The 27,667-nt window shown below is 40.6% G+C and overlaps 1 protein-coding gene across 4 annotated transcripts in view; it reads right to left on the reverse strand.

Annotated features, from left to right (window-relative positions):
• The window catches only part of FAT3 (FAT atypical cadherin 3), a gene marked incomplete at its 5' end in the record, with an annotated part of 344,711 nt that overhangs the window by 80,688 nt on the left and 236,356 nt on the right, over nt 1-27,667 (reverse strand). For 2 of the 4 annotated variants that reach the window (XM_082011242.1, XM_082011240.1), the window contains 6 exons: nt 3,531-3,741; nt 5,297-5,572; nt 15,263-15,402; nt 24,482-24,550; nt 24,977-25,187; nt 27,166-27,480. In XM_082011242.1, the coding sequence (XP_081867368.1) occupies nt 3,531-3,741; nt 5,297-5,572; nt 15,263-15,402; nt 24,482-24,550; nt 24,977-25,187; nt 27,166-27,480 (1,222 nt within the window). The remainder of the gene's footprint in view (nt 1-3,530; nt 3,742-5,296; nt 5,573-15,262; nt 15,403-24,481; nt 24,551-24,976; nt 25,188-27,165; nt 27,481-27,667) is intronic. The other 2 variants (XM_082011243.1, XM_082011241.1) reach the window with 1 other exon arrangement.

Genomic DNA, 27,667 nt, shown 5'->3' on the forward strand with positions numbered 1-27,667 from the left:
AATTGAAGCTGGAATACCAAATACATGGAATCCTAAATGAAGTGTGTTAATGTAAACTATTTTTAAGATGTGATTCACTGTCTGTTGTAAATTCTGGGGCTTGGAGGCTAATTTAAGCTACATACTACTCTATGTAGTTCAATACTGGTAGTGGTATTCTGTTTATATCCATCCTTTCAGATCACTAAGGTTTACTCTACTAGCTAAACCAAAAATTGTGCTATTCACCAAGGAGCTGGGATTCTGCCAGAGCTACAATCACAGTATCTGTCACATTTGCAGACACTACAAAGGCTGCTGCAGTTACTTTGTCAGTGTTTGCTAATAGAAATAATTTTTAGCAACTGACTGCCTCATGTAAGGCCAGAGCAGGTTCTTCTCCTTTAGGAATTTCTTTTGAAATTACACAAAAAATACTTTCGATATCGACTGCTCTCCTCACATGTAAGGTGATGTAAGCAATTCCTCTGAGTGAAAGGGCTGTGTACAATAAGAATGCTGCAGTTTAAATTAGTATCCTCAACTGCAGATTTTATGGATCATTGCATTGCATTTGTGTGGCAAGGTTTTGGTAGTGGTGTGGGTTGCAGGGGTGGCTTCTGTGAGAAGCTGCTAGAAGCTTCCCCCGTGTCTGACAGAGCCAGTGCAGCCGGCTACAAGATGGACCCACCGCTGGCCAAGGCTGAGCCTGTCAGCGACGGGGGTAGTGCCTCTGGGGAACGGAGTGAAGAAGGGGGGAAAAAAAAAAACATTAGGCAGCACCTGCAGCCGGAGGGAGGAGTGAGAAGATGTGAGAGGAGCAGCCCTGCAGCCCCCAGCCCAGAGCAGGAGGGGCAGGAGGGCTCCAGGCGCCGGAGCAGAGGGTCCCCGGCAGCCCCTGGGGAAGCCCCGGGGGAGGCCGGCTGTGCCCCTGCGGCCATGGAGCTCCACGGGGGAGCAGATCTGCACCCGCACCCGGGGAGGGCCCCACGCCGGAGCAGGGGGATGCCCGAAGGAGGCCGTGACCCCGTGGGCAGCCCGCGCCGGGGCCGGCTCCTGGCAGGGCCTGTGGCCCCGTGGGGAGAGAGAGGAGCCCCGGCTGGAGCAGGTTTGCTGGCAGGACCTGGGACCCCGCGGGGGCCAGGCTGGAGCAGCCTGTTCCTGAAGGACGGCACCCGTGGGGGACCCAGGCTGGAGCAGCTCATGAAGAACTGCAGCCTGTGGGAAGGACTCATGCTGGAGAAGTCCGTGGAGGACTGTCTGCCGTGGGAGGGACCCCAGGCTGGAGCAGGGCAGAGGGTGAGGAGTCCTCCCCCTGAGGAGGAAGGAGCGGCAGAGACCAGGTGTGATGAACTGACCACAACCCCCATTCCCCGTCCCCCTGCGCCGCTCGGGGGGAGGAGGGAGAGAAATGGGGGGTGAAGTTGAGCCCGGGAAGAAGGGAGGGGTGGGGGGAAGGGGTTTTAAGAGTTGTTCCTATTTACCATTATGGTACTCTGATTTTGACTGGCAATAAATTGAACTAATTTCCCCAAGGCGAGTCTGTTTTGCCCGTGACAGTCACTGGTGAGTGATCTCTCCCTGCCCTTATCTCGACCCACGAGCCTTTCGTTACACTTTCTCTCCCCTGTCCAGCTGAGGAGGGCAGTGACAGAGCGGCTTTGGTGGGCACCTGGCATCCAGCCTGGGTCAACCCACCGCAATCTTAGAAACTACAGAGGCAGAAGACTGAATTTTTCTGCATCTGGAATTGGAACATCTGTGGATAATGAAACTGGGGGAGTGCGTGGTTACAGTAAACTTAAGTTTGAAGTCTGACACTGCAGGGAGAGCTCACAATGAAACAGAAACAGGCTGTATTGGAAGAGCGAGCCTCTAGAAAAGAGAAGAACATGCAGACTAAAAAGGACCATCTAATAGCTAAAGCATCCTTTCTAATCATCATATTTTTCTGTCTGGGTCTTGTATGATTCCATCACCAGTGTACGGTACTGTACGTACCCTGAGCATGTCAGGTTGCTCTTCACATTGTGGTGGCACCAATAGGTGATTGTGTTGGAGCCCATAGTAGTAACAAGGTGTCAAGAAAAATCTGAGAACAGTCTTGAAAAACATTGCCCCAGGAACCTGATCTGGTCTGCTCAGAGTTCTTTCTATAAGGCACAGCGTTGTCCTGCCTAGGCACGTGTAAAACTTCCCCTGATCTAAGTTAAAAGGCACTGGAGAATACTGAGAAACAACTGGTAAGACCAAATGCAGTGCATAAAGGAAATATTTTTTTTGTAGTGCTAAGATCTTTGTAGGATCACCAGGGTCTAAGTTCAGCACTTTTAGCTGCAAAAGACTTCACCTCCTGGTTTACTTAAGGGACTCTATTGCAACAGAATATATAGGGTAATGACAGAAAAAAGTTCCTTGGGTCTTCTTGGAGTTTCAGGTCACATCAGCTTAATTTCAGGTGTGAGCTTAAACTATATGAAGTTAAATAAATATGAGATGGTGTAGATATTCTTATTTAATTACTTATTTTCTGTCTTTAGCCTGTCCCTAAATGAAATAAGCCACCCTAGCTAGTGACAAGTCTTTATAATAACATAGGGATAAATAATGTTCCTGTAGGATCAGAGGCTAATCCTGAGAAAGGCTTGTGATCTGATTAATATGGGGACAATCTGCAGTATATGAGATTTCTTTTTAGGGCAATATAGGTTTCAAGGTTTGCTATTATTACAATGGAAAGATTCATATTACTAAAAAAAAAAAAAAGCAAAGCAGAAATGAAACATTAAAAAATCCAAAGGTTACAAATTTCTACTTCCTTCTCTGTTTTTCCAGGCATGCCTCTTGTTTATATGTTAATCATTTACCTCAGAGATAATTCTTAACTTCAGGTCCGTATGAGTCAAAGGAAGTTACATTCCCTTGCACGTGTGGCAGAGATAATCCAAATTTCCCATGACCATGCCGTTACACCAGCAGAGGAATGCTTTTGCTGGGACAGCTTACGTGGTGAATGTAAATATCCACATCGTAACAGCAAAAGCAATTTTTATTGGGTATCACCATGCCTTCCCTTAGTTTGTGCCACTAAACTGCCATGGCTCTGCTGGCAGAAGCTTTTATCATAGCCCTGGTGTTAGTCTCCATGCTCCTCTGATCTGAATATTGGCAAAGATGCCAGGACGTACCAGCTGTGGTCGCATTTGTTTATGGAGGACCCACTGTGTACTTAACTGAAGCCAGCAACCTGAAAACAAGTCACTGGCTGTAGCTTTCAGTAACTATCTTCTGTGATGGTTTTGAACAATGACTTAGAGGTAAAAGGCTCTGTAGGCATCTAGTTGAACATGAATGAGGTTCTGTTCTGACAGGTTTTGGGTACTGTAGCTTCAAAATACAAAACAGCCAACAAGAAGGTGTCTCCTTTGCCCAACTCTACAGGGGAGGGCAGACCAAAGAAGTTGACTTGTGTGTCAAGAAGGATCACCATCATAGCACTGCTCTGTGTATGGCATGGCTCACGATGTTAGATTTTCAGCTCCTGTTCTAACCTGCTTCAATCGTGTAGATAAGCTCTGCATTTTCTCCTTTATCTTTGTCCAAAGCTGTGACCTGCAGGACTGCTGATCCAACTGCTGCTGATTCAAACACCAAGGCTTCATACAACGGGCTGGTGAAGTACGGACTGTGGTCATTGGAGTCTTCCACATTTATGATGACTCTGGCCAGGTTTCTTCTATAAGGGAATTCTTGATCTCGGACCTATAGAACAAGTGCATAATATACATCTTGATATCCATCTAGTGAAACTTCACAAATATTAGTCATCTGAGTGCTAAAAATACTTTCAGTTCTATTTAATACAAAGTAATAAAAAAATCCATTTGTCCCAAAAAACAGTCTAAAATACATTCATATGCGAGACGGTACATAGTAAAATTAAAGAAACAGGAAGAGCTTAGAGACTTTTTTTTTCACTTGTGAAAAAACGCGTGGCACCGAATCATCATGACATGAATTTTTAAAGTAGCAACCACATGACATATTAAATTTGGTTTTAGCCTTGCAAGAAATACTTTTTTTTTAATACACGCTAAATGGTCATGCCTTTGCCTTGCCATTCCCTGCTTTATAGCATAGAGGTAAACATACCTTGCCCATTGTTCCTTCTTCCAAAGAGCTACAAACAATTTTACCCACTGTGACCAGTCATGTGTCAGTCTAGTGCTTGTAGCTGCCAATGGACTTTTTCATCATTATATATGTATACACCTTTTTGAAGGTGATACCAATAGTAAACAGTAGGAATTACCTTACTCCCAACAGAGGTATCACTTATCGCACTTCTCTCAACCCCATACTTAAAAATTTCAGCATTCAGCACTTATAATCCTGCCAACATGATCCCCAAAAGTTTGGTACCCCTTACTGTATCAGGTAGAGATCAAACACAAGCACTGGGAAATGACCTCTATCAGCCATGTCTCTCTCTGCTTCAATCTATATTTTTTTCTTAGCCTGCTTGCCGAAGGACGCTTGTCACGCTGTGAGCTGAGACCCCACTCAGCTCCTGCTCATGGGATCTCACAGCAGCTCTCTGATTCCTGGGCTCCCCCGCTCAGAGACGGCCCCGTACCTAACACATTGTGAGCTGTTCCTTCAAAGATCTCTTCTGCAGGAGTCTTAAGTGGTTAAGGAAAACAGCGGACTACAATGTTTAAGCTAACACAGATTATTTTTTTATAAACCTCGGGTTGATAATATACAACCTTCACATGAAAACAGACAGACTTATGTTTTGTAATTTAGGCACACTGAGCAACAATTGGTAATTAATTTTTTTTTCTGCATACCCAAACATTTGGAAACGTAGCTGAAAGCTATTTTGTATATCAACAGCTTATGTACTGAAATAAGTCCATAAAAGTAATCTATAAATGAGGCTTGTATTCAGAGAGGCTGTAGCATTCTCTACGGCAAGAAAGCAGTTATCTCCCTGTGAATAACTTCTCAAATAACTTTCAGCCTCACTTCAGAAACTTGGAAAATTACCTTTGAGTGAGAGGCCCAGACGCCAAGAGATTAATAATTTCCTGCTTGCTCTCCCTTGAGATGTCAAATCATATTCCATACAATGAATTCACAGTAAGTTTCCCAAAAAGCCCAAATAAAAACTGTAAAATAAATACACAGCAGGGCAGGCAAGATGAAATTAATGATTACTTACTGCACTAAGAGTCCTTTGCTCATGCAAAGACTATGCTGTAGGTAAGCAGCAGTGATTGTGTCCTGAGCCAAGTGAATATTGCGTTCTTACCATGACATTAAGGATGTGCTTATCTTGAGCTTCATGGTCTAATCTCTCAGCAGTATAGAGCACCCCAGTGCTGGGATCAATTCTGAATTTTCTCATGCTGACTGTATCGATGCTGCTGTGAATAGTGTAGCTCAACTTATGCTTTTCGTCTCTGTCTATAGCTTCAATTTGTAGAATTTCAGTATCGGGGAGGATGTCCTCTGAAATGGTGACATCATAACTTGGTTGAGAGAATTCTGGGCCATTATCATTGTTATCCAACACTTTGATAAGAACCTAGATTTAATAGAAGAAAAACATTTGAAGTTATCGAAGTCTACAATTACTGAAGATTACTAAATAGGCATGTAGAGAAATGTAATTTACTTTAGATGGCTGACGATGTTATGCTGCTGTATGCTGGGCTGAAAAACATCTACTGTTCAGATCAAAAGAAATAGTAAGGTTATGACTTTGGAGGCAAATTGTGCCTAATTATAAGACCTGCTCAGAGCCTGACACAGAAGTCCATATTTTCAGTATCTATAGACTGGAAAATATTCTTACAATGGTAATAGGAAAGATTTTGTTGTCCCTTGTAACTGTGCTGGTTACAAGAGAATTTTAGAGCTATTATGGGATTTCTTTCTCCCTCCACTAGTAATAAGGCTATAAAAGAATCCTTTTCATGTTACTTATATCTGCTTTTTATATAATCAAGATTCGGCTAAATCCTGTGTTGTTTTCTGCCCAATATATCGTGTTGGGAAGTACTAGTAAATAGTACTTCAAGTTGCTGTTACATCTTAGGCTATGTCAGGAATGGTGGCACTTGGCGAGGCAAGAACAGGAGACATGACCTCATGACCACACAAGCCCACCCAGACATATCAATATGCACCTTTGCCAGTGATGGCTATCTTTATTGCCGACTAATTCACTTTCCCCTTGAAGACCTATTTGCCTCCCTTCTGTTGCAGTTTATGAATGGTAGGACTGCTGCTAAAAATATGAATGAACACTATGACATTTGCTTCAAGTCTGTCTTTAAAAACCTTGGTATTGACCCCTACAGAAACTTGGAGAAGGGGAAGGCAGCCAGGATGCTGCTGTAGCTGCCTACTAGACCCATTCCAATATATCACAAGCTCTCCCTGGTAACTAATACGAATCATTATCTTCCAAGCTTTGCCTTTTGACAGTTATGTGACTATGCAATGTCATGTGTGTGTGGCTCCGATGAGGTTTTGTGTTTTTCACCATTGGAGGAGTTACTCCCTGGTGAAAATTTGCTTTCCAGACTTCGTATGCTATAGATTACTTCGGGCAGTGCGGCAGCAAAACCCTTGACAAACTATGTAATACTGAAGGAGGCAACGCAAAGAGTTGCCTCTTTATGAAGTACTGGAAACAAAAAGTGCATTTTGCAGAATACACTTGTGAAAGCAGACACCTAACTTTACAGTGAGTGAAATGGAACAATCTTTTTATTCAAAGGCTTTGAAATAAGAGATAGTCCAATGAATGACATGGGAAAGATCACGCACACGACTCTTCCCTAAAACTAGGAGACTTGATCTCATGTCTCATGATATTTACTTTATTGTTCTGAAAAGTACTTGGCCTTTTTTAAGCAAATATTCTATTACTTTGCTTGATGAAGCCCTGTTCAGTCATACTTTCTTAACAGGAGTAAAATACAGCTATACTTTTACTGCAATATTGCACAAACAGATGTTGGCCTCAGAGAGAAATGAAACTTTAGATTTCCATGATATTTGGAAGGGTTTGCAGAACACATTACCAGAAGGAACATGAGCAATTGTAAGCAGCAGTTGTAATGAACTAGCCTGGGAACTATTTAAAAGACAGCTGAAATAAAATGCTCTGTAAGTTAAATGGCATAGGACTTCAACTGCACATTCCATACGACTTAATTTTCAGCAGATTATGGTACACCAGAGTGAAGCAGGGTGAAGCCTATATTAAGTTATGCTTCAGTCTTGGATAGACAGCAATAAAATTGGGAGGAAATATACATTGCTGGGCCTATAATAATGATGAAGAGTTAGTTTTTATATTTTTGTGGTTGCTATACAAATCAAGGTGTGTTTCTGACCTAACTGGGGGGGGGGAGGAAAGCCAAACCCACATCTGAAAAATATGTGAAGAAATCAGTTGTAATATATGAAAGCCCAAGGAAAAAATGAAAGACTTCAACTCTACTCTAATGGGACACAGAGCTAGTGCTGAACCACTTGTGTTAGTGTAAGGATGAGACACTGAAGCAATCTGACTTGGGGATAATCTGATTATCAGTGTTTAACACTTAACGATATCTTCTTGAGCAGTTTTGACACCCACAGTCCTTGTCAGGTACCACTGGCACATGGCTGGATTGTTTTACTGCTGCACTGTCAACACAGACAAGAAGAAAACACATTTCATTTTACTCTTAATTAGTGGCCTAAAACTTTGTCATGTGCCATTTTAGATGGGTGTGACTGAAAATATCACGAATGCTTGATTCTGCTGATCCTAAGTACAGAATGGTTTACCTTGAAGAAGTAAGCTGCCATGTGGGGAACAGGCTCGTATGTGTGAATTTGTTTTTAACATTGCTGTGTGCAAGCTGCAGCTATTTTGTAAGAAAAAAAAATGTACAGATGCACAGCTATGTGTCTTAAAGGTACTGCTACAGCACTGACATGCTGTTTTGTTTGTGTGGTGTGTGATCACCCCAGTGCTGGGGTTTACTTCCCATTATATCTAATGCATTTTGGGATAACTGGCAAATTGGGAAAGCAGAGGAGGGCATAAAGCTTTATCCACCACAAAGCTTACACCGTGACTCTGCAAGCCGCAGCTCCATGATTTCTGCCTTCACTAGACTGCATAAACTAAAGAGGGTGGGACTGGATCAGCATCAGAGACCAAGGGTAAGCCATGAGACTATGGAAAATGTAGTGTAGATTCACAAAGCAGCATTTCTTCCCACTGAAAAAGGTATAAGCTAATGCGCTGACACACAGATATGGACCATGATGGTCCTTGGGGAGTGGGAGGCATGGAGAAGGGAAAAGATAAAAAAATTGAGGTCCTCATTCACTCTGGTCATCAAACTTATGGGGAACTATGAATTCAAAATTGCTTTGATAGTTTCCAGAAATGAACTACTACTTCTTTTTTTTTTCTTTTTTTTTTTTTTTTTCAATTTTCACTTCGTATCTACTGTAGAACTGATCAAGTGCCTGTTCAAGTGGCAGGCATCTTCCTCCCCAGAGATGACAGTATTTTAATGATTTGTCAAGTGATCCAGATTGAAATACACATTATTTATTACATACTCTGCATTTCAACAGCCACTTCCATCTGGAGATGCAAGGTGGTGGGTTAGAAATGCTAATGAATAAAGAGGTCATTATTGATTCACGTTTTCTTCTATTAAAGCAGTTAGGAGTATTGCTAATTTTTGTCAGCTGTCCCTCAAAATCCCCAAGAGTCAACTGTAATTTTAACATTATGCTCTCTCCTTTACAAGAGAGGGGTGGATTTTCCTTGCAACAAAAGAAAGTTAGATCATATATGGGAATATTGATCTGTTTAACAGGGAGCTCTGTTAAACCCACAAGCTATGGAAAAGGAGAAAATGGAACTCTCTTATGTTCTTAAAAATTTAACTGTCTTGAGAGCTACTTGAAACAAAATCAGCTAAAATAAAAGGGACCTTAAGTGTCCTTTTAAATAGATATTAGTCCTGCCATCCTTACAGCACTTTCGAGGAGCAAGCGACTGTTATTATCCCCAACCTTTGCACAGGAAAACAATGCCTGACAGCAAGGTTAGATGACTTACCAAAGCCACATGAGAAGTGCAATGGGAAAGCTGGGGAAGAAGTTCAGGACTGCATCCTTAGGTTTATTTTGAGTCACCCCATTTTATTAGGTCACCTTAAAATGCCACCTTCCTATGCAGAAGATTTCCTGCTCCAGATGACTTCTAGTAAGGTGTTATTTATAAAGAGGGGCCAACCTTTTCCTTTAATAACAGACAAATGTTACACTGACAGGAACACCAGGCTTATGGAAAACCTGATCCTGCAAACATATGTGAAGTTGAGTAAGCCGAATTCTACCAGATTGTTCATATGAGGAAAGTTACTCAAATTCATTTAACGGCTGCCAAAAGTAGGCATAAAATCTTGGTACTACTGGCAAATTTCCCACTGACTTCAAAAGGGCCAGCACGCTGCTCCTTGAGGCCTTAAGCTCTAGCCAGCCTGCAGCATGTCTTTCACCCAGAATCAAGTGTTATCCTACTGAAGTGACTCAAAGACTCACTGTGTATGTGTAATTTAGTACTTCATATTTATTTCCAAACGGAAGATATGGCAAGAATGAGCTCTGTTACATAAATATCCTTTATTACTGTGTAGGTGCCTGGGGTGTTAAGCTGTGACAATACCCATTGTGTAAAATCAAAGACAGGCTTTAAAAGCTTCCCAACACATCTCTGAAAGGTGATGAATGGAAATATTTACTATTTGTTTGCTGCTAAGTACGGATTCCTCTTTGCTGAGGACTCTGCAAGGTTACTGACTAAACCACTTTTCATAGACAAACATTAGCTGCAAGTCTTTTTTCCACGCTCATAAAGCAAACATGCAGCAAAGCAGTCTCTGCCTGGTTATCCTTGAAAGCTCGTATCTTTTCCAGCGCGTCGCGGGCTCCAGAAAGGCAGGCTTGCCTCCTTCTGCTTCCATTGTGCAGAGCCTAATTTATAGTCCGAACAAGCACCTCGCTATAAAAGATTTGCTTCTCCCTGCTCACTTCCTATTTCCCACAGTTAAAGCAAGTTTCAAATAAAGGATTCACGGGCCTCCAAGCTTACAAATTAGGCAAAGTAACGCTCAGAGCATTAGCAAAGACTTTGTATTCAAAATGGTAAGTGAAAGGCCTAGAGAAATAAAATCAAATCAAAGCAGGACAAAACCTAATGCAGGAAGTCTCTCCAAAGCTGTTTTTAATGTTGCCCGTCACAAATACCTTTGGTTTAGGCACAAACGTATTTGAGTGAAAACTGGATAAATGCCAGGAGCTGCTTTAGAGACATTTGAAGCTGGAAGAATCTGCTTGGCTAATTGCTTGGTCTGGGCAAAGTGTTGTAGTACAACCTATTAAGTGCCTGAATTGCTTAAACTCAGGTTACGCTTTTGTACGGGTTTTGAAAACCTATTTTGATTTAATATTGCTTTCAATAGAGTTACCACACAGCTTTATTTGCTACTTCCTGACAAGTTCTTCTCTCTTCCAAACCCCACCTTAGCATAAAAATGCAAACAGCTTTTCTACCAACCTCAGTGGCCAGTTATTTATAGTTTACTGTGCCCCTTGTGTTATGTTAAAATGGGGGAAAAAGACCTTGGGCACAAGGCAAGTGCTGAGATTGCTGGATGGGAAAGAAAAAACCCAAGGATTGGGTTGGTTCTAGTTTGGAGTAAACATTCAACTGGGCAAAAGTGAAAAACTGAATTGAAACACCAAGTCTTCTTGTCCATCCTAGAAGAATGCACAGCCCAGAACCTCTTCTGGTGGGCTCTAACGTCTTATCTACATTTTGGCCATGGTCCTCTAAGAAGAGCTTTTCACCGTTGTGGAAAGAACTACCCTCATTCGAGGTGATTGATCAGCTCCTCTGATAAGAAGGAGAAACCTACAAGAAACAAACTTATAAAGAAAAAGTGTTCTCTGAAAGATGAGACCACATTTGGTATCCTGACACCTGCAACTAAAGGTCAGTCCTGAGCAGAAGAATAAATAGAAGTGCACAACCTTCTGGAAGGAGAGACAGAAAGGGGCAATGAGCAGTAACTTCTCTCATCTGCTCTTCCAGCCTGGTTGGCTCCAGCTGAAGGTATTACAAGCAACCATGTATTGCTCTACAAAAACTTTTCAGAGGGAACTGCATGTTCCTCTCTGAGTGTCCACTCTGCTGGGAAATAGTGAGAGGGTTTTGCAGTAAGTGAAACTGAGGCACTTTTTGGCTTCTAGCTTGGAAGCATCAGTCCTCATGCTTTAAAGCATCTTTATTATAGTGGTTAGGATAATGAGAAAGAAGGAGAAGGCAAGAAAATAAGCAAGAAGTAAAACTGTCTTTTGCATATAATATCATCATTCCAGGAGGCTGTTCTTAAAAAAAAAAAAAAAAAATTATCCTTTGATACAACATTCTCAATAAAAGTGAAAAATTATCACTTGGATGATTGTTGCCCACTGTACTGTACTTCTGTGGGAACTTTAGCAAAACTCAACAATATGTACTACAAATAAATAAATAAATGCTATTCCTGTGTTGTGCTTAGATGGAAAGGATCTGAGTTGTTCAGTAAAAAAAACCAGGAGGCTCTGGGCTAAACCTGACTCGTGACCAAGGGAACCTCTCATGTTACACAGTCAGCCAAAATTATGGCAGGAGTGGGCATTTAGATACCATTACACTGATTTCTTGCTGGGAGGTTCCTCTCTCTGCTCAAGCGAGGGCAAAAGACCCTTTCCCAGCCCGAAGGGAAGCAGTGGCGGTGGCGAGGAGCAGGGTCACTGCATGGAACTGGTGTCCCAGCTCCCTCCAGCGAGTGGGGTGCGGAAGCCCCGTCCCATCCCCAAGGCCAACAGCTCGCCTGGCAGCTGCAGGAATCGCGTTTCGTGGGGATTTAGAGCCAATGTACGCTTTCAGCCTTTCATAAATTACCACGTGGCCTTGAGCAATGATGAGTTAAGCTAAGAGAAAAAAACCTGGCTGAGTCAGGAGACAGCCTTCCTAGAAGTTAATCAACGTGACAGAAGCTTTATACCCACACTCCAAATCCATAAATCAAGAGAGTCAACACTTCTTTGTCTTTGCCTCTCCATTCCTCCCCATCATGGCTGTGCTGCCGGGATGGCTGGGGCTCAGCTGCATGGGCAGCACGGTGAGCGGCAGCCGCTCAACAAGTCCTGGCACATTGCTTCTCACTTTGGAGATTGTATTCTTTTTTGCAACCTTGATCATGCCCAAACCAAACAGGCTTTCAGTGACAAAGGAAGTTGTTCAATTTTTTTTTTTTTTTTTTAATATTCCTTATGTACTTTTCACTTCTTTTCACAACAGCGAACTGCTAATACAACAGATGTAACTTTTAAATCAAAATGATTTCTTTCCTCTCACGGTACGGTAGTAAACCATGTGCACAGTAAGGCGTGAAAGAAGCGAACAGTTTATTGGAGTTTAAGGCGTGCAGGAACATTGCCGAAGAAACTTATGTGAGTCCATGCCAGGGATCATGTTACCGAAGCAAAAATCTTTGGCATTTTTATGCGGTATTTTACCACCTCCAACTGTGTTATAGACAAAAGGCCAGGAAGAGATGAAGGGAAACAGGTGGAGTGGAATAAAAAGCAAGACTGTTCCATTTGGCACAATGATGATCAGCTGTTTCATAATAAACCATCGCACTTTCAGGGGGGCTTTATATTATTTTATTGTTATACAAGGGGGTGAATTTATACATTCGCTTTCCCATCCCACTTCCTCTTCTACCATATCTTCTTGCGGTGATGGTTAAAAACGCAGGTGGTACTACGTTTATGAGACAAAATACTTACAGTGTCATTTACCAGAACTCAGAACAAGGCCACTGAAAGCCATGCAGTAGATGCTTTTTTGGCTCTTTCTATGACATATTTTACGTAACCCATCGGTTTGATTTTTTTAGTATTGTTCTAAAAGGAAATAAAGATGAATAAGGTCTCCAAAGTACGGTCAAAAATACAGTATGAAAGTTTTGTAAAAGGGAGAGATAATTAGGCAAGCTGAAATTCTGGCAGCTTTGAGATAAAGATCACTTTTGAAATTTCTGTTGTGAAGAAGAAACACATTCTCAGATGTTGTCTGGGCCACAATTAAATACTTAAACAGTATCCACGTGGAGAGAAGGAGGTGGAGGAAAGAAGGGTCTGTTCTCACCGATGATTACCTAATGCTATACTATTGCAATCTTAAATGACTATCTTACATTTTTAAATAACTCACATCACTGTTACAAAGATGCTCAGGCTTCTTTTAAAATACAACAGCTTTACTGAAATATGTTTTTACCATATGTTTTAATTAAAAATGTAGGTTTTTCATTAAAATAGGTTTTGGGGACTGTCATGGGGTCAACTTACTAAGTCAAAAGCAGCAAAAACAGTAAACATAATATCCATGAGAAGAAAATTTACTTGTATCCAGCATGCTTGAAATGCCCTGTGCTTTTTAATATTTGTTTGGCTGAAACGTTTGCAAGACAATAAATGTCGTGTTAGGGATTCAACACCACATTTCTGAAATGTGGACTGCGAGTGTCGCCAAGATTAAAAAAACAAAGCAAAACAAAAAACCACTCAAGGGCTGAAGAAAATGCCTTATGGAAAGGGAATGTAAAGAGGTCAGTCATTCTCCTTCGCCTGCCTACCAGAAGACCGGGAGGTGATTTGACTGTTCTGAGTAAATGCCTTCCTGGGGAGAAAATACTGTTTTTTAAAGAGCTCTTTAATTGAGCAGAGAAAGGCATAACAGGGAATACAGGCCAGATATAATCAAGTTCAAAATAAGGGATGTTTTCAGAAGAGATGCAATTAATTACTGAAACGAACAGGGAAAATAGCAGTTTGCCTACCACCTAACTTACTATCAACTGATGTTTTCTTATCAAGAGTGGATTATCAGGAGAAATTATCAGACAGAGACACTTAGAAAGAGATTTTAGGGCTGTTTATAAACAGGAATTCAGATTGAGAAAGCACTCAATGATTTAACAGTCTCTTAGGGAAGCTGGTGTTGTGACTCAATGAATACAGATTTACAGCTGAGCTATTTGAGCAAAAAGGCAAGGTAAAACAGGTAAAACATATATGTGTGTGCATACATATATGTAAATACAAAAAATGTTCAGGCCTTCCTTTTTTATTATAATGAAGCAAATAACATCACAAACCAATTTTTTTCATTTCCTCTATAAACCACATTTATTCTGGGATTTGAGGTTACACACAGGTGTCCTCTACCAGTATGTATTTTTCCCTATATGTCATATCGTATTCAGGCTATAGGCACACTTTACACTTGGGCAGTAATTCAGATGTAGGATTTTAGGTCCTAGCTAAACCATACCCCACAAATCCACTTTGTATTGAAGGATTTTGCTCTTTGGAGTCTCCCTGGTGCCACCTGGACTGCAGAGTCCCTCTGCCATGACCCCAACCAGCCACGTCCCAGTATCAGACTGGTCCCCACCAAACCCAGACCCAGCCTCTGCATCAGGGTCTCTCCAACAAGGATGTGTCAGAGCCAGCATTATCCCAGCCCTTCACGTTTATCTGACCTGACTTTTGAATTGCTGAAAGGCGCTGACCCTGATAAGCAAGCCTGGTTTTAAAGGGTTCACTGGGGCTGTCCCCAAGAAGACAATGTAATCACAGGCAGTGACACTGAAGGAGAGAGCCTCTGAATTTTAAGTTTCGCATCTGAACAATTTCTTCTCTGAACAATTGATCCTGTGTCCCACTTTTGGGTCTTGGAAGGATGAGAGGTATAAACTACGTTTAATACGATCAATAGCAATATTCCCCAACACCACAGACGCACTATTGTATTTTGGACCATTATGGCATGATACAAATTGTCAAAATCTAAGGTTCACCGCCTGTGGTAGGGACTCCCTCAGCTGGAGGAAGGCGAATTACTTTCGTGTGAGCACGAAGAGGACAAAAGGAGAAATAACACTTTGAAACCTTCATCAGCCAATTCTTTACAACCAGATGGAAAGGCTCTGAAAAATATCCCCTCCATTAGTTAACAGTGGTCTCAAAGGACGAGGTTTTATCCGAATGGCAAAATTATTAATTTTTATAGCATATACATTCCACTAACAAATGAAAAACTTGCCAAGAAAGGAATGTGATATTCTACCTGAGTCGTGGCAATGTTTGTTCCATCGGTGACCTCCACAGTCATATTATATATTGACCTCTGCTCTGCATCCAAGGGCTTTGCAATGACAATAGTGCCCACTCCCTTCTCCGTGTCGAAAGAACTATCGTAATTCCCTCCTAATTGTTGCACAAAAATACAATTAAATTAGCCATCTCTGAAAAATTTCCATTGAATATGTTCCTAGAAGTGGGCATATCTGTTTACTGGCATCCATCTTAACGGCTTGCCTTAGCATACACACCACATCCACTGATACTTCTTTGTTCATAACTCATTTATATTTCAAAGCACAGTTTGTATATTGGAAAGCAGATATCATTAAAATGCACTGCAAGAAAAAAAAATCTAGCAGTATATTTAAGTGAATCATAACTGAGTCTATAAAAAGAATCAAACGGCTATAAGCCCATAAGATGTGTGCCCTTGTAGTTTGGATCATGAACAAGCAGAATTATCTTTTTGTATAAAAAACAGTTTAAGAGGGTTTTATTCTGTAAATTTTATTTTCAGGAAATTCTGATGCTGGTGCAAAGACCGTCAACTGAGTCTTTAAAAATTACAATTATAATCAATTTAAAAAATGCAAATAGAGATTTGTTATGTTAATTTCAAGGACAATGATAATTACTGGCAGCAAAGGTCAAATTCTACTAGTCTTTTAGGAATTATTCAAATAGATCTGACAGGATACACATCATAAATTCCTTTCCATTAAAAAAAAACTCAGTAAGCACTGTTCTGAAACTAATATCCCCTTATCCTGTCACACACTGAATGATGCAGCAGTGGGAAAACCCTCTTGAGTCTCAGGTGAAAGAAAAAAAAGGAAAAAGAAAAAAAATCTATTAAAAAGTAGGAGTAAGCCATAAATAATTTGAGATTAAAGGGTTACAGGATTTCCAAGCCACAGCTATAGTTTATAAATTAGAACCACTCATTATATTCAAAAGTAAAGCACGCACTCCCTGCTGCTAAGCTGCTTCTTACACACTCATCTATAAAGTGGAATTTATTATGAGTTGAGTCTGAAATTTTTGGAGGCTAGGGACAGGGAGAGGTGGAACACAACACTGCTGACAAATGGGCTCTTAAGGTATATTCATCACACAGCGGTGCAATGCCACTAGCTACAGTCTCTGACAACCCAGTTCTACAAAGTGGAAAAGGCTTTCAAACCCACTGGTTATAAAATTTGTGTAAGAGCTCCTCAGACCTCTTGAGATTAGACCTACAGGTAGAAAAACATCCATTCCATTGACTTAGCTCTTGTGCAATATATATAGAGAGATATATACTTGAATGGCTGGTGTATTATCACAAAATGGCTCTCATTTTAGGGCTGGGGACAGAGAAGTGAAGAGAAGAGTCTTCCTTGCTCTACCATCAAGTCGTCTTCATGGCTTCTTCTTCAAGCCATCTTCATGGCTTGCTGACCAACAACCAGAATTATTCTCAGAAAGAGTCATGCATTTAGTGAGAGGAAAAAAGTTTCAGCACTCCAAGAAGTTGAAGATTAGGAGAAATCACAGCAAAACCACAGCCGCTGAATTCCTTAATGTGAAGAAACCCTCACTTCTCTCTACCTCTTGCCAGGTTACTACAAAGCAAGGGTAAGCTAGAGGAAGCACCACTCTGTCCATATCTGCCTCGGAAGCCATTCCAAAGGAAGAAAGGGCGAAGAGGAATAAGAGTGCAGGTGACCTGCGCAAAGGCAAGGCAGAATTGGTGAAATGATCCACTGAAATGATCCAAACATCGTAGTTTCAGATGTGCCATCAGACTTCCCTATGCTGAATATATGCATATACATATAGCGAGCTCTAAGCCTAATAGATGTAGCTGTGGTTTTCCAGGAAAACACTGACATTGGATCTACTGTGATTTATGGTGGATAGAAACACTGCTTATTCCCTAACCTCCTTCTGCAAGCCCAAACTGCATATATTTCTCAACTTGTGTGTGTATATATATATATAAAAAACACTATTTGACACTAGGAAAATAACGTAATTGCCCTTGACATTTAAGCAATAGCAAGGTATTTGGACAGTGATGATATCTTTAGTGCTTTTGTTTGGTTTTTTTTTGAAGTTAGTTCGGAAGAAAAAGATGCTATCTCCCAATTAATGTTTTAAATTGATTTACTTGAGAAAAATTGTACCATGAAAACCAACTCTGAAAAAAGCCTCCTTTGAAGCAGAGAGTTTGAGATCGTTGCACGGAAATCTCTGCTGAAATGAAGCTAGCCTTGGGACAGTAGACACTTTACAAAGAGCATGTTTCATACTGATAACCATGCAAACAAAATGAAAGCCTATACTTCAAGATGCTTAATAACCATCTTAATGAGCAATCAAAAATTATATGCTATCAACTGGCATACACTCCCAAAGAAACCCTGCCTTTAAAACTTACAAGAAGTAACATGGAAGGATTAGCAGTAAATGTTTTAAACGCCCTTCCTCTCTTAGCTTAGAGCTGGGTTTGCAGGGCACTATGCAGTGTATTGCAAATACACCAACTTCTTCAAGCCATTTTCATTAAGTGCAGTATATTCTTCCCCTAAAATAAGAACTGAATCCATCATCTGAGTTTTTTACGTCATATTCACATCTTTCAAAATGGTCTAGTGACAAAAAAATAAATCTTGGTTGCCAGCCACCCCACTCTAGTCTACACTTGTAACTAACCAGACAACACGCTTTATTTGACAACATGGATTAATTTTCTACTAAACAATGCAGAAACTGCATCAAACACTGAGACAGGGATGGATCAGAGAACATCCTCCTGTGAGATTTGTGACTATAATCTTGTTTGGAATGAAAACTGGATTTATTCCTGATTCAGTCTGGTACATTTTAACAGACCATGGTCAGATGTTGAAGAACCACTCAGATGGCTGAACTTCTGGGAATATTGCCTGAGACATTAGGTCCTGCCTCTCATCTGGAGTACTAGAGGCACTCTGGAAATGCTTCGTACTGCTCCTGAGCCTTCATATACCCTCAAAACAACTCCTCATATGGTGAATGCTTCTGAAGTTGCACTTAAGCACTGAAGAATAATTAATGAATTAGGTATAAATGCTAAAGTGTAAGAGTCTTATAGATGAGTTAAGTCTATGCAAAGCCTACTGTGAAGCAGCCATAGAAGCACCCAACACAATTATCTTTGAAGGATGGGTGTTGAAGGGGTATGGAAAGAGAGAGCGAATCATGTAAAAAAAAACAGGACTTCTAAAAATTCCTGCAGCTGAACTATTCTGGGAACCCCAGGTGGAACAACTTCCTTTGGAAGGTGCTCATGTTGAGGCCGGAAAGCTGAGCCCGTAGGAGGTGGCAGCTGAGCAGGTGTCGGCTTCACACATTTCTGGGGTACTAGAGGCCAGTTTTCGAAAGCGTGCTGCTGGGTAATTCCCAGTCCTTTTGAAGCGAGCTCATCTACAGTGCTGTAAGTTTTACCAATGCTACTATTGGCCATTTAACATTTTCTTTGATCACAATCTTAGGATGAAAGGGGGCTAAGGCTGATGAAATTTTGTTCAGCTGCTCAGTTTTATTAATGTGAATTTTTATTACTTATTCCATTTTCCAACATATGGCACACGCCTTCCTTTTTATTGTCTACTAAAACCTGCTTTCAGATACAAAATATGTAGAAGTTGTCTTTGCTAATGTGCTTGCAATTGCATTAGGAAAGAAATATTTCAAATGAAGATAATACATTGTGAGTTCCTTAGGGACTTTGGGAAAATCAAGGATAAAGAAGGCAAGTTGATTGAACTGGCAAGTTGGCTAGACAGGTTGTCCTGAGAAAGCATTTTAACACTGAATGACCTCAGAGAGATGTGGATTAGCCATTGTTTTTAATACCTGCAATAAAAATTGCAGGCTAAGATGTAATGCTGATACATCTTCAACAGAGATTAAAGACTTCTCTTAAAATACTATGATGAAAGTGAAGCAGTTAAGAGCGGGATTTCATGAAAAGTCCACATCTACTTGCAATATCATCTTTGATGAGAAGACTAATCGTGTTTGGATGATATACATTAATCCAGAAAGTTCTTTTTCTCTCTAATTGACTATTAAGATTCCCAAAAATATCTAGCACAGATAGTTATGTCTACACTTCGGACACCTAAAGTTAAGTGAGATGATTTCCATCCTTACATTCTTGAGATTGATCTTAATGCTCTTGCATAAACCTTGGAAGCATTATATTTCTATAACTAGGATTTTTTTTTTATGTATCTGAAAGCATGTTATAGTTTATATAGGATTTTCCAATATAACTCTAGCCGATTCCAGCTGTTATCAAACTCAGGACAGCTGTAGAAACAGCCCCTGACAAAAGATCTTATTAGTTGGCCCTCACTACAGCTTCATGAGACCTTTCTAGCACAGCCCTAATTTTCAATTTAACAGTTGGTATATTATGGTCGAGAAGGAGATCTCAAGAAATTGAAGCGAGACGCCTCAGAGCCAAAAGATTATATATAGGTTGTGTTCTTGGTATACAGTAGCCTTGGTTACATTTTCTGGTTGAATCTGGAGTGTTTCCTTCATTCTTAGCTTGTTTCTTGGCTTCATAGTCACTATGAACATATTTTTCTTCTGAGAAAAGTCCCGTATGGTTTGGAAAGAATTAATTTTCCTTTTAATAAAAAAGACAGCTTAAAAAAAAAACACGACCACTGAACCTTACATGAGTAATGGGAGAGTATCTTCTGATGCAAAGCTTACCACTCATTTGGTGCAATGGACAGGCCAAGGAAAACTTCCTGAACTGTTAGAAGGGATGTCTACAGGTCATCTGGAGAATTTGCCTAAGGCATGATACAATGCAGATCTGGCATTCCCACAGAATGGGGATTCTGCAACTCTGTCCCTTTTGAATTCCACTGTGGTTTTGCTTTTTTTGTATTTTTTAATTTTTTATTTTCAAACATATTCTGCTTGTATTTTGATTATTGCATTTGCTGCAAGCAATTAAGTTTTTTGCTGTTCTTTTCCTACATGGGGTTCCTTTTTGGGAAGATGCCGAGCTTCCCTATGTTCATATCAGCTGCTGATATGCAGTTTAAGACGGGATTATGCTGCTGTGAGAAATCATTTTCTCCTCTGAGAAGAAAGCATGTCAGCAAACCTGGAGGACTTGTAGGCAAATTAATCGCATGTGAGGAACTTCCTGCCTCTTTTCCAGTGGAATGATCCAGAAGAGTGGGATTGAATATACACCTCAGAAATATCCGATGACTGAGGAGCATCAGACTTGTTCAGTCTTAAATGTAAAGATAGATCACATTGAACTCTGGAGGACAACCCCAAATCAAGTACAGTTAAAACCTGGCAAGAGTCTTCCTTCACTGGTAGACAGCAAAGAGCATACATGCTCTATGTCCAAACTTAACAAAGCCAGGATATATTGAGATCTTCACACAAGTCTCATAAGGCCCACCATGCCATGATGGACAAATGAAGAAGAGAAATACAGGAGATGACCTAATTTAGAGAACAGTCCTCTAAAACAGATTTTCTCAGGGAAGAGAGAATTCTTACTCGTCTTGCCCCAAAGTAAACGAACACCACCACGGACAGTGATGATAAATTGGGCCAACTGCTACAATTCTTACATTGCTCAGAGCAGAGAATCAGAGGAAAATACAGAAAGCTAATCAACCCTGAAACTCAAAGGTGAGTCTGAAGTACCTCTAGGATTTTCAGGAAAAGCAGCACAGCCAAAATTTCCTATTTTTCTGTTTTCAAAAAACATGGAATAAACTTAGCGACTGCCTCAAGAAATACAAATTCAACTACAGACTGTTGTTAATCATAACATAATAAATATTAGTAACACACAAATATTTATTCTCTTATGTACTATATCATGCTAAGAAGAAGAAAATAATGCAGACTCTGAATTTCCAGATAAAGCTATTGTAAGGAGAGTCAAAGCCTCGGGTTTGCTGCTAAAAAGCTGAAGGTACGGGCATAAAAAGCAGAAAAGAAATCAGAAAGGTATTTTAGCTAGTTCTCAGAGAAGATAATTCAAAGGAGTCTAGGCAGCGACATGTTTTTGGCATTAATGAAAATTTGCAGCACTGTGAAATAAATGGACAATTAATTAAAATTAATAGATCTTAAAATTATTGCCATTTAAGCACCCTTGATAAAAAGTTCTGATGTGCTTTTAAAGTTTGGCTGCTCTTACAAAGGCATAGGCTAGGGGAAAAAGGAAAGATAGACGGAGGCCTTTTTGGAGAACCAGAGAGATGTTGTGCAACATGCTACTTAAGCCAAAACTAGCACCATGCAGCTTAGCTCCAGTGTCAATGTAGTCATCACACCATTCCCACCACTAACAAAGGAGGAGACAGAGAGGGCTCAATTTACCTGGGCGAAATAAAGATCTCTGACTTATTTTGGAGTTCCCATTGAAAAATAGTTTCTCATAAATGGCTGAAGAAATTTAACACACCTGAAACAACCTACATCCGTGTCTTTCACATTGTGGGATCTGCATTAACTGAGAATGGCGTTGAATGCAGTCTGAAAACAGAAACCAGGTATGACATCTCAACCATTCCCAATTAAACAAACAAACAAAAAACCAGGCAAGCTTCCTGTTCCTCCCTGTTCCTCTCTAGTCCATGGGGAGAAGACGATCTCCCTGCCTTCAAGGCACCTTCCTCTCTTGGAGCTGATTAACTCAAGGACTTAAACCGTTATTTAAAGTGCATATAATTTAGGTGCAAATTAGATGCTGAAGTTAGGCAGACAGAATACTAGATAGATAGCCAAACTTCATCCACCCTCTCTCCTTTTTTTTAGCTGGGAGAAAGTGCATGTTATGCATTAAAAAAAGAGGTCCTCTGGAATTCCAATGCCCGTTTAGTTTGAAAAGGTCATAAACATACTATATTAAACCATGCCTCTACATAAGCCTTAAGGGCTTTTGTTGACATTCGTGTGAACTGTGCACGGAGGTCCAAAATCGCAAAATACTAGATGGAATAGGATCAGGTCTAGGTTTTACAGGAGCACAGAAACCATCTTGGGCATCCTCAGTCCCACACAGCTTTCCATACACAACAACTAACTTCTACTAATATCCCATGTCTTTTGTTGCATTTTTCAGTACTAGACCTCAACGTTCCCCCGAAAGGAAAGTATCAACCTTGGTTTTTTCCACATGATGATATTGAGGAACAAGGAGAAAAAGTGGTTTTGATACTGATGCTAACTAAAGGCAGCAAAGATAATCTAAATATACAGTGCTCTGTTCATAAACGTCTCGGGGTGGGTTTTGTCTTTGCACCTTGTATGCAGTCTGTCTGCAACACCAGGGTCTTCTGCATGCCCGGGGTTGTTGGCTAATCCTCTTACAGAAATGGGTGCTGTTGCTACTGCTATTATTTATAACAGCAGTAATATTTACAACATTCATATGGTAACAGTACTGAACTGGATGGTCAGGGTCACCCATTTCTCATTAAGTCTAGGGAAGCTCTGTCTCCATGACCCTCTGCAGTGATGCAGCATCTTGCCACATCGGGAGCTACAGCCTACAGGGAAACCATTAGGGCTGTTTAAATAGCAAAAATCTTCTTCTAAACCATTTGAACTATTTTAGCCATAAAGGCCGGATTAAATGACAAATTGAAGGCTTAAATTGCACCATGCTCTCCCCATCATCTCTGTTTGGTAGGCAAAAAATTAATTATTATTTAAGGTGTTTCTAGATTGCAAGTGACACTAATAATGTAAAAGAACGCAGCGGAAGAGCGGGGGCTTCCCTCAGTGCTTAACACAGGCAGCATTTTAATGAGAGTCTGTGAATTCACCAAGGAACGGACCAAAAGGCTGCGAAAGGCAGAGAGGTGCAGCAAAAGGTTCAAATGGGAAAAAGTGTCAATAACATCAATAAAGATGGACTTCTCCTGGGAGGAAAGTCAGGGTCAGCAAGGAAGAGAAAGGGAATGTAAACATTAGCTAATAAATTGCGTGTAGCATACTGAAACAACCAAGGGAATGGAAGGAAAACCATAGGAAATGTATGCAGATGTTCCCCAGGGGCTATCAGGAACGCTAGAACATGGTAATAGCTTTGGGTTTAATTTTAATGTGGTTGGCATATCAGAAACCATGCTACAAATTCGAAGAGGAAATGTTGCTGCTTCTGACTTTCATCTGCACAACTTGGCAATAGAAGGTGGACAAATGACTCTGACAGACCCTTTCTCTTGTGGTCCTTGTCTCTCCTGTTGGCTAAACCCACCCACAAATAGTTACGCTGAAATGAGAGCCAGGCTCGATCCCTGTAAAGACAGACTGCTGATGCACCCTTTCCACTAAGTCCGTGGCAAAGGCTTTTTGTTTCTCTAATCTTTCATATAGTATTTGCTTTATAACCCTTCATTTAAATAACACCGCGTTGTGCAGACACGGTGTTTTACATCCAGAAGTATACAAACATTACGGACAAGTATCTGCAAATATTAAGTAGCACAATAACTTTGCAGGGTTGTTGTGCTGCTGGGGAAAGTCTCATTTTGGAGATGTTAAATGAGTTATTTTAAATAACACAACTGAATCAGCAGCAGAAGCAGGGAAACAATGCTTAGGAACATTGATACCTGTTTCTCTGCTGCAACCAAATGAGACCCGCTACTCCCTGTCTTTTTTGGCAGCTACATCTCTAGTTGTATTTCCCTGTGATTTGAATATCATTACTTCCATGGCTTCTCCTCCTCTTTGCTAAGGCTATTTCTCCCTCCCTATTTTTATAACCAATTTTCTGTAAGGCAATTTTTGTGGTTGAAATCTCACATCAAAACACATTTCTCTTTTTCAGCTTGCATTCAAGACAAACTTTTGGTGGCTCCATTTGTAACCCATATGTTGATGCATCCCATTCTGTTTCACAGTTAAATGGATGGCACTGGACTGTGAAAAGTTTGAATTAATTATTTGTGATAAACTGCGGAAAATCCGTGAATAAAATGATAATAATTGGACACAAGTACGGTAAAAGCTGTCATAGAAAGAAACGCAGCACATCCATGTGTCGCATCGCATCCTGTCACAGGCACTTATGAAAGATGTAATATAAATTGTCTCAAAGAACTTGCAAAAATAAAAGGCAGCCTGTATAGTTGTATTTTAGCAAATGTGTTTGCACTAAGGGTACCTTCTGTTGAACAGTTCTGCCCACAAGCTGTCTGTAGAATATAGAACATCTCTCGAGCATGCTTGCCACCTTGAAGCAGGGCAGTCGGAAGCAGAAAAAAAAGAACAGAATGCAGAAAAAAAGGTGAAGAAAGAGAGAAATGAGGGACAGCAAGTCTAAGTACCATAAATACATTTAGAAATGAGATTAGCAAAGTATGACAATAGAATTTAAATGACAGACAACATTTAGATTGCAATAAATAACATAGTATGAAAAAAAACAATTCAGCCATACAGCGCTTTTTTTTTCAGCTTAGCTAAGGAGTCATAACAAAAGCAGGAATATTATTATTATTGTTATCGCTATATTAAAATAGCATTTTCATTTCAGCATTACAAAAGTGGGTTTAATTTGAGGGGGACAGTTCACAGTTAGTTTTCTTGCTCTCAGTACCACGCATCCATATGCTTTGTTTCCGAAGCGTCCTCCTCACACCACTGGCTCCCAACTTACCGACGATATCAAACCAGAGAGGAATGTTAGATGGCTGCACAGAGACCACCCCAACAATTTCTGTCACTTTATCGCTTTCCATGACGGTGAAGTTGTAAAAGGGTTCATCGAAAGTCAGGGGCGCTGGCGAGGGCGCAGGCTTTTTTATCCACTCAATATGGAGGCGTGCAGTTGAAGATTTTTGGGGCCGGCCATTGTCTACTGCTTTTATCTGGCAGGTACAAAGAAAAGAGGACTCAGACTGAACACCCCAGTTTGGCAGTTCAGACCTAATGCTACCACATGATGATGCCTGCTTGGAAAATGGCCTTTTTAGTCCCCCATGTAAAATCCCACAAAAAAGAGGGAGATAAACACTTCTCTCTCAATTCTCATCTTTTCCATTACACTTCGACTTTTTACTGAAAGGACTGATTTCAACCTGAAATGTTTTGTTTTAGAAATGCCGCTGCAAGGCCTCTTGGAGATGCAATTCAGGAACTCCCCACACAGATCCTCCTCTCCAGAACCAGCTTCCCTCCCCGATTCCATCTTCCACCCAGTTTCCTCTTGCAGCAAAGCTGGGAGCTTTATAATGACCCTGTGGGATGCTGTGGAAATGTGAAACATGCTCACCCAGACCACGTTTGATTGCTTTTAAATGGCGTCTGCGTTGCAGATAAGATTGATATTCCTTACATTGCCTTTTTCAGGATCTTTAATTGAGTTAAGTAAGTTTCAGATCATTTCCCTCATTCTCCAAAACAAATATAATTTAAAATTTTGCCATATCTATTTTCCTCGCTTCCTCCTCTCAGTCATGCTCATTAAGAGTTGCCCAGCTTGGTGCTAATTCTTTTTATTATCACGTCCTCTAGAGGCATGGATAGACTTGATATTTGCCTGGCATGTTTTATGGTTTTAGCACAGAAAAATGAGGTGAGCAGGAACAAACACTGGGCATAAGGAAAGGGAGAATGTAGGTTGCAAAATGGGTGCTTTGGTGAATAACATCAATGTCAATCAAAGGGTTTTTCTTTTAAAACTAATGGAAATGTTTCTGGCTATATAGGACCACTGGTGTAAATATGCTGTTACTATGACTGTTAAAAATGGAAAAGATTTTCCTGAAATACCATACTCTATTTCTTTCTCTGGAAATGTGTTAGGTGAGTTTGGTGCTAACAACCCGTCACCCTGCTCCATTCAAGCCGGGAAGGCTCTTAGTGAAAAGAGGCTGAGGGTGCGATGAGCAGTTTCAAGGTAGAAAACCTTCAGCTGTTGCATTATCATAAGGGCCAGATCCCAGATGTGACTTCCAGCTCTGCAGAGGGAGAGGCACTCTCTCGCCCAAAGGGTGCTCTACTCCGATTACTAGGTTTCTCTCAATATTTTGATGTTTATTCATTTTCCTGTCACAGTTTCCAACCCTATGAAAGTATCCCAACAGACAGACCTGTTACTGTAAGTGACACTGCATCCTTTATTACAGGCCAGACCATGGACCTCTGACACTCTTCTATCATCTACATTTTTGGTCAAGTCCTTAACTACTTGTTGGCTTATTGCTAAAGATGAAGAGTGCACATTCAAGACTTACATTGCTCTATATCAACACCACCATCTTGTATTCTTTCTTTCTTCGACCTTGTCTAGGTTGTTTGAGTTCTGGCAAAAGTATTTTGACCGAGATTTCATTTAACTGAAATTGCTGCCATACTTACACTCTTTAATGTGGTGAGAAGGGTACCACAACGTACTGCACACAGCACTCGTCCTCCCTGAAGCCATCTAACTCAGACAGTATAAGGATCTTTCCATGAGGACAAGCATTTGTGCCCACACAGAAGGCGAATAACCATTCATAGCTGTATCTGCCCTGTTCAACATGATATAACTTTGTGAGCAGGCAAGCCCTTGGTCTTCTTTTCTGTCTATTCAAGGGAATGGCTTACACCAACAGTTTGCAAGTTGACTGAACAGTCTCAGAGTAGTCGACTATGTGCTTGACATTCGACATGAATACTCTCTCAGAGTCAACTTTTTTGCAGTAGTCATATGTGAATACTAGATTTCATATTACAGTCAGATCTTACACATAGTTCATACATTAAATGCAGTCACGCATCACTCTTTATACAAGAGTGTCTGTTTTTTAAAAAAACAGTCAGTGAAATTGTGTGTTTGTATGTCGATGAAAGAGCACTTACTGTTAAGATGTCATAACTCCCTGCTGTGAACTGCTTTCTGGAAGAAACCATCCCTGTTTTGGGATCAATAAAAAATTTCCCATCATCGTTTCCATCCACAATGCTGTATGAGATTTCTGCGTTAGGGCCTTCGTCTTTGTCAAAAGCAAAAGCTCTGTAGATTGGCTCCCCTCTTTTCTTACGATCCCTCTCTGGCAGCTTGATCTGATAGACTTTCTCTGGAAACTGAGGTTTGTTATCATTCTCATCCAGAACCTGGACCACCACCCAAACGGAGGACTGCTTGGGAGACGTGCCCCCATCTGAGACAGTCACCTGAAAAACAAGAGCAGTAGAGGCATTATTCTGAATAGGTACAATGGGACTTCATAAACTGGGAAAAAAAAACGAAAAAAACAACCCATAAAGCATAAGTGTGCTGGTTTTGGCTGAGATAGAGTTAATTTTAGTAGTTAATTTAGTTAATTAATAGTAACTAGTATGAGTCTATGTTTTGGATTTG

This window comes from Phaethon aethereus (assembly GCF_964289735.1).
Source record: "Phaethon aethereus genome assembly, chromosome: 1".
NCBI classification, from domain to species: domain Eukaryota; kingdom Metazoa; phylum Chordata; class Aves; order Phaethontiformes; family Phaethontidae; genus Phaethon; species Phaethon aethereus.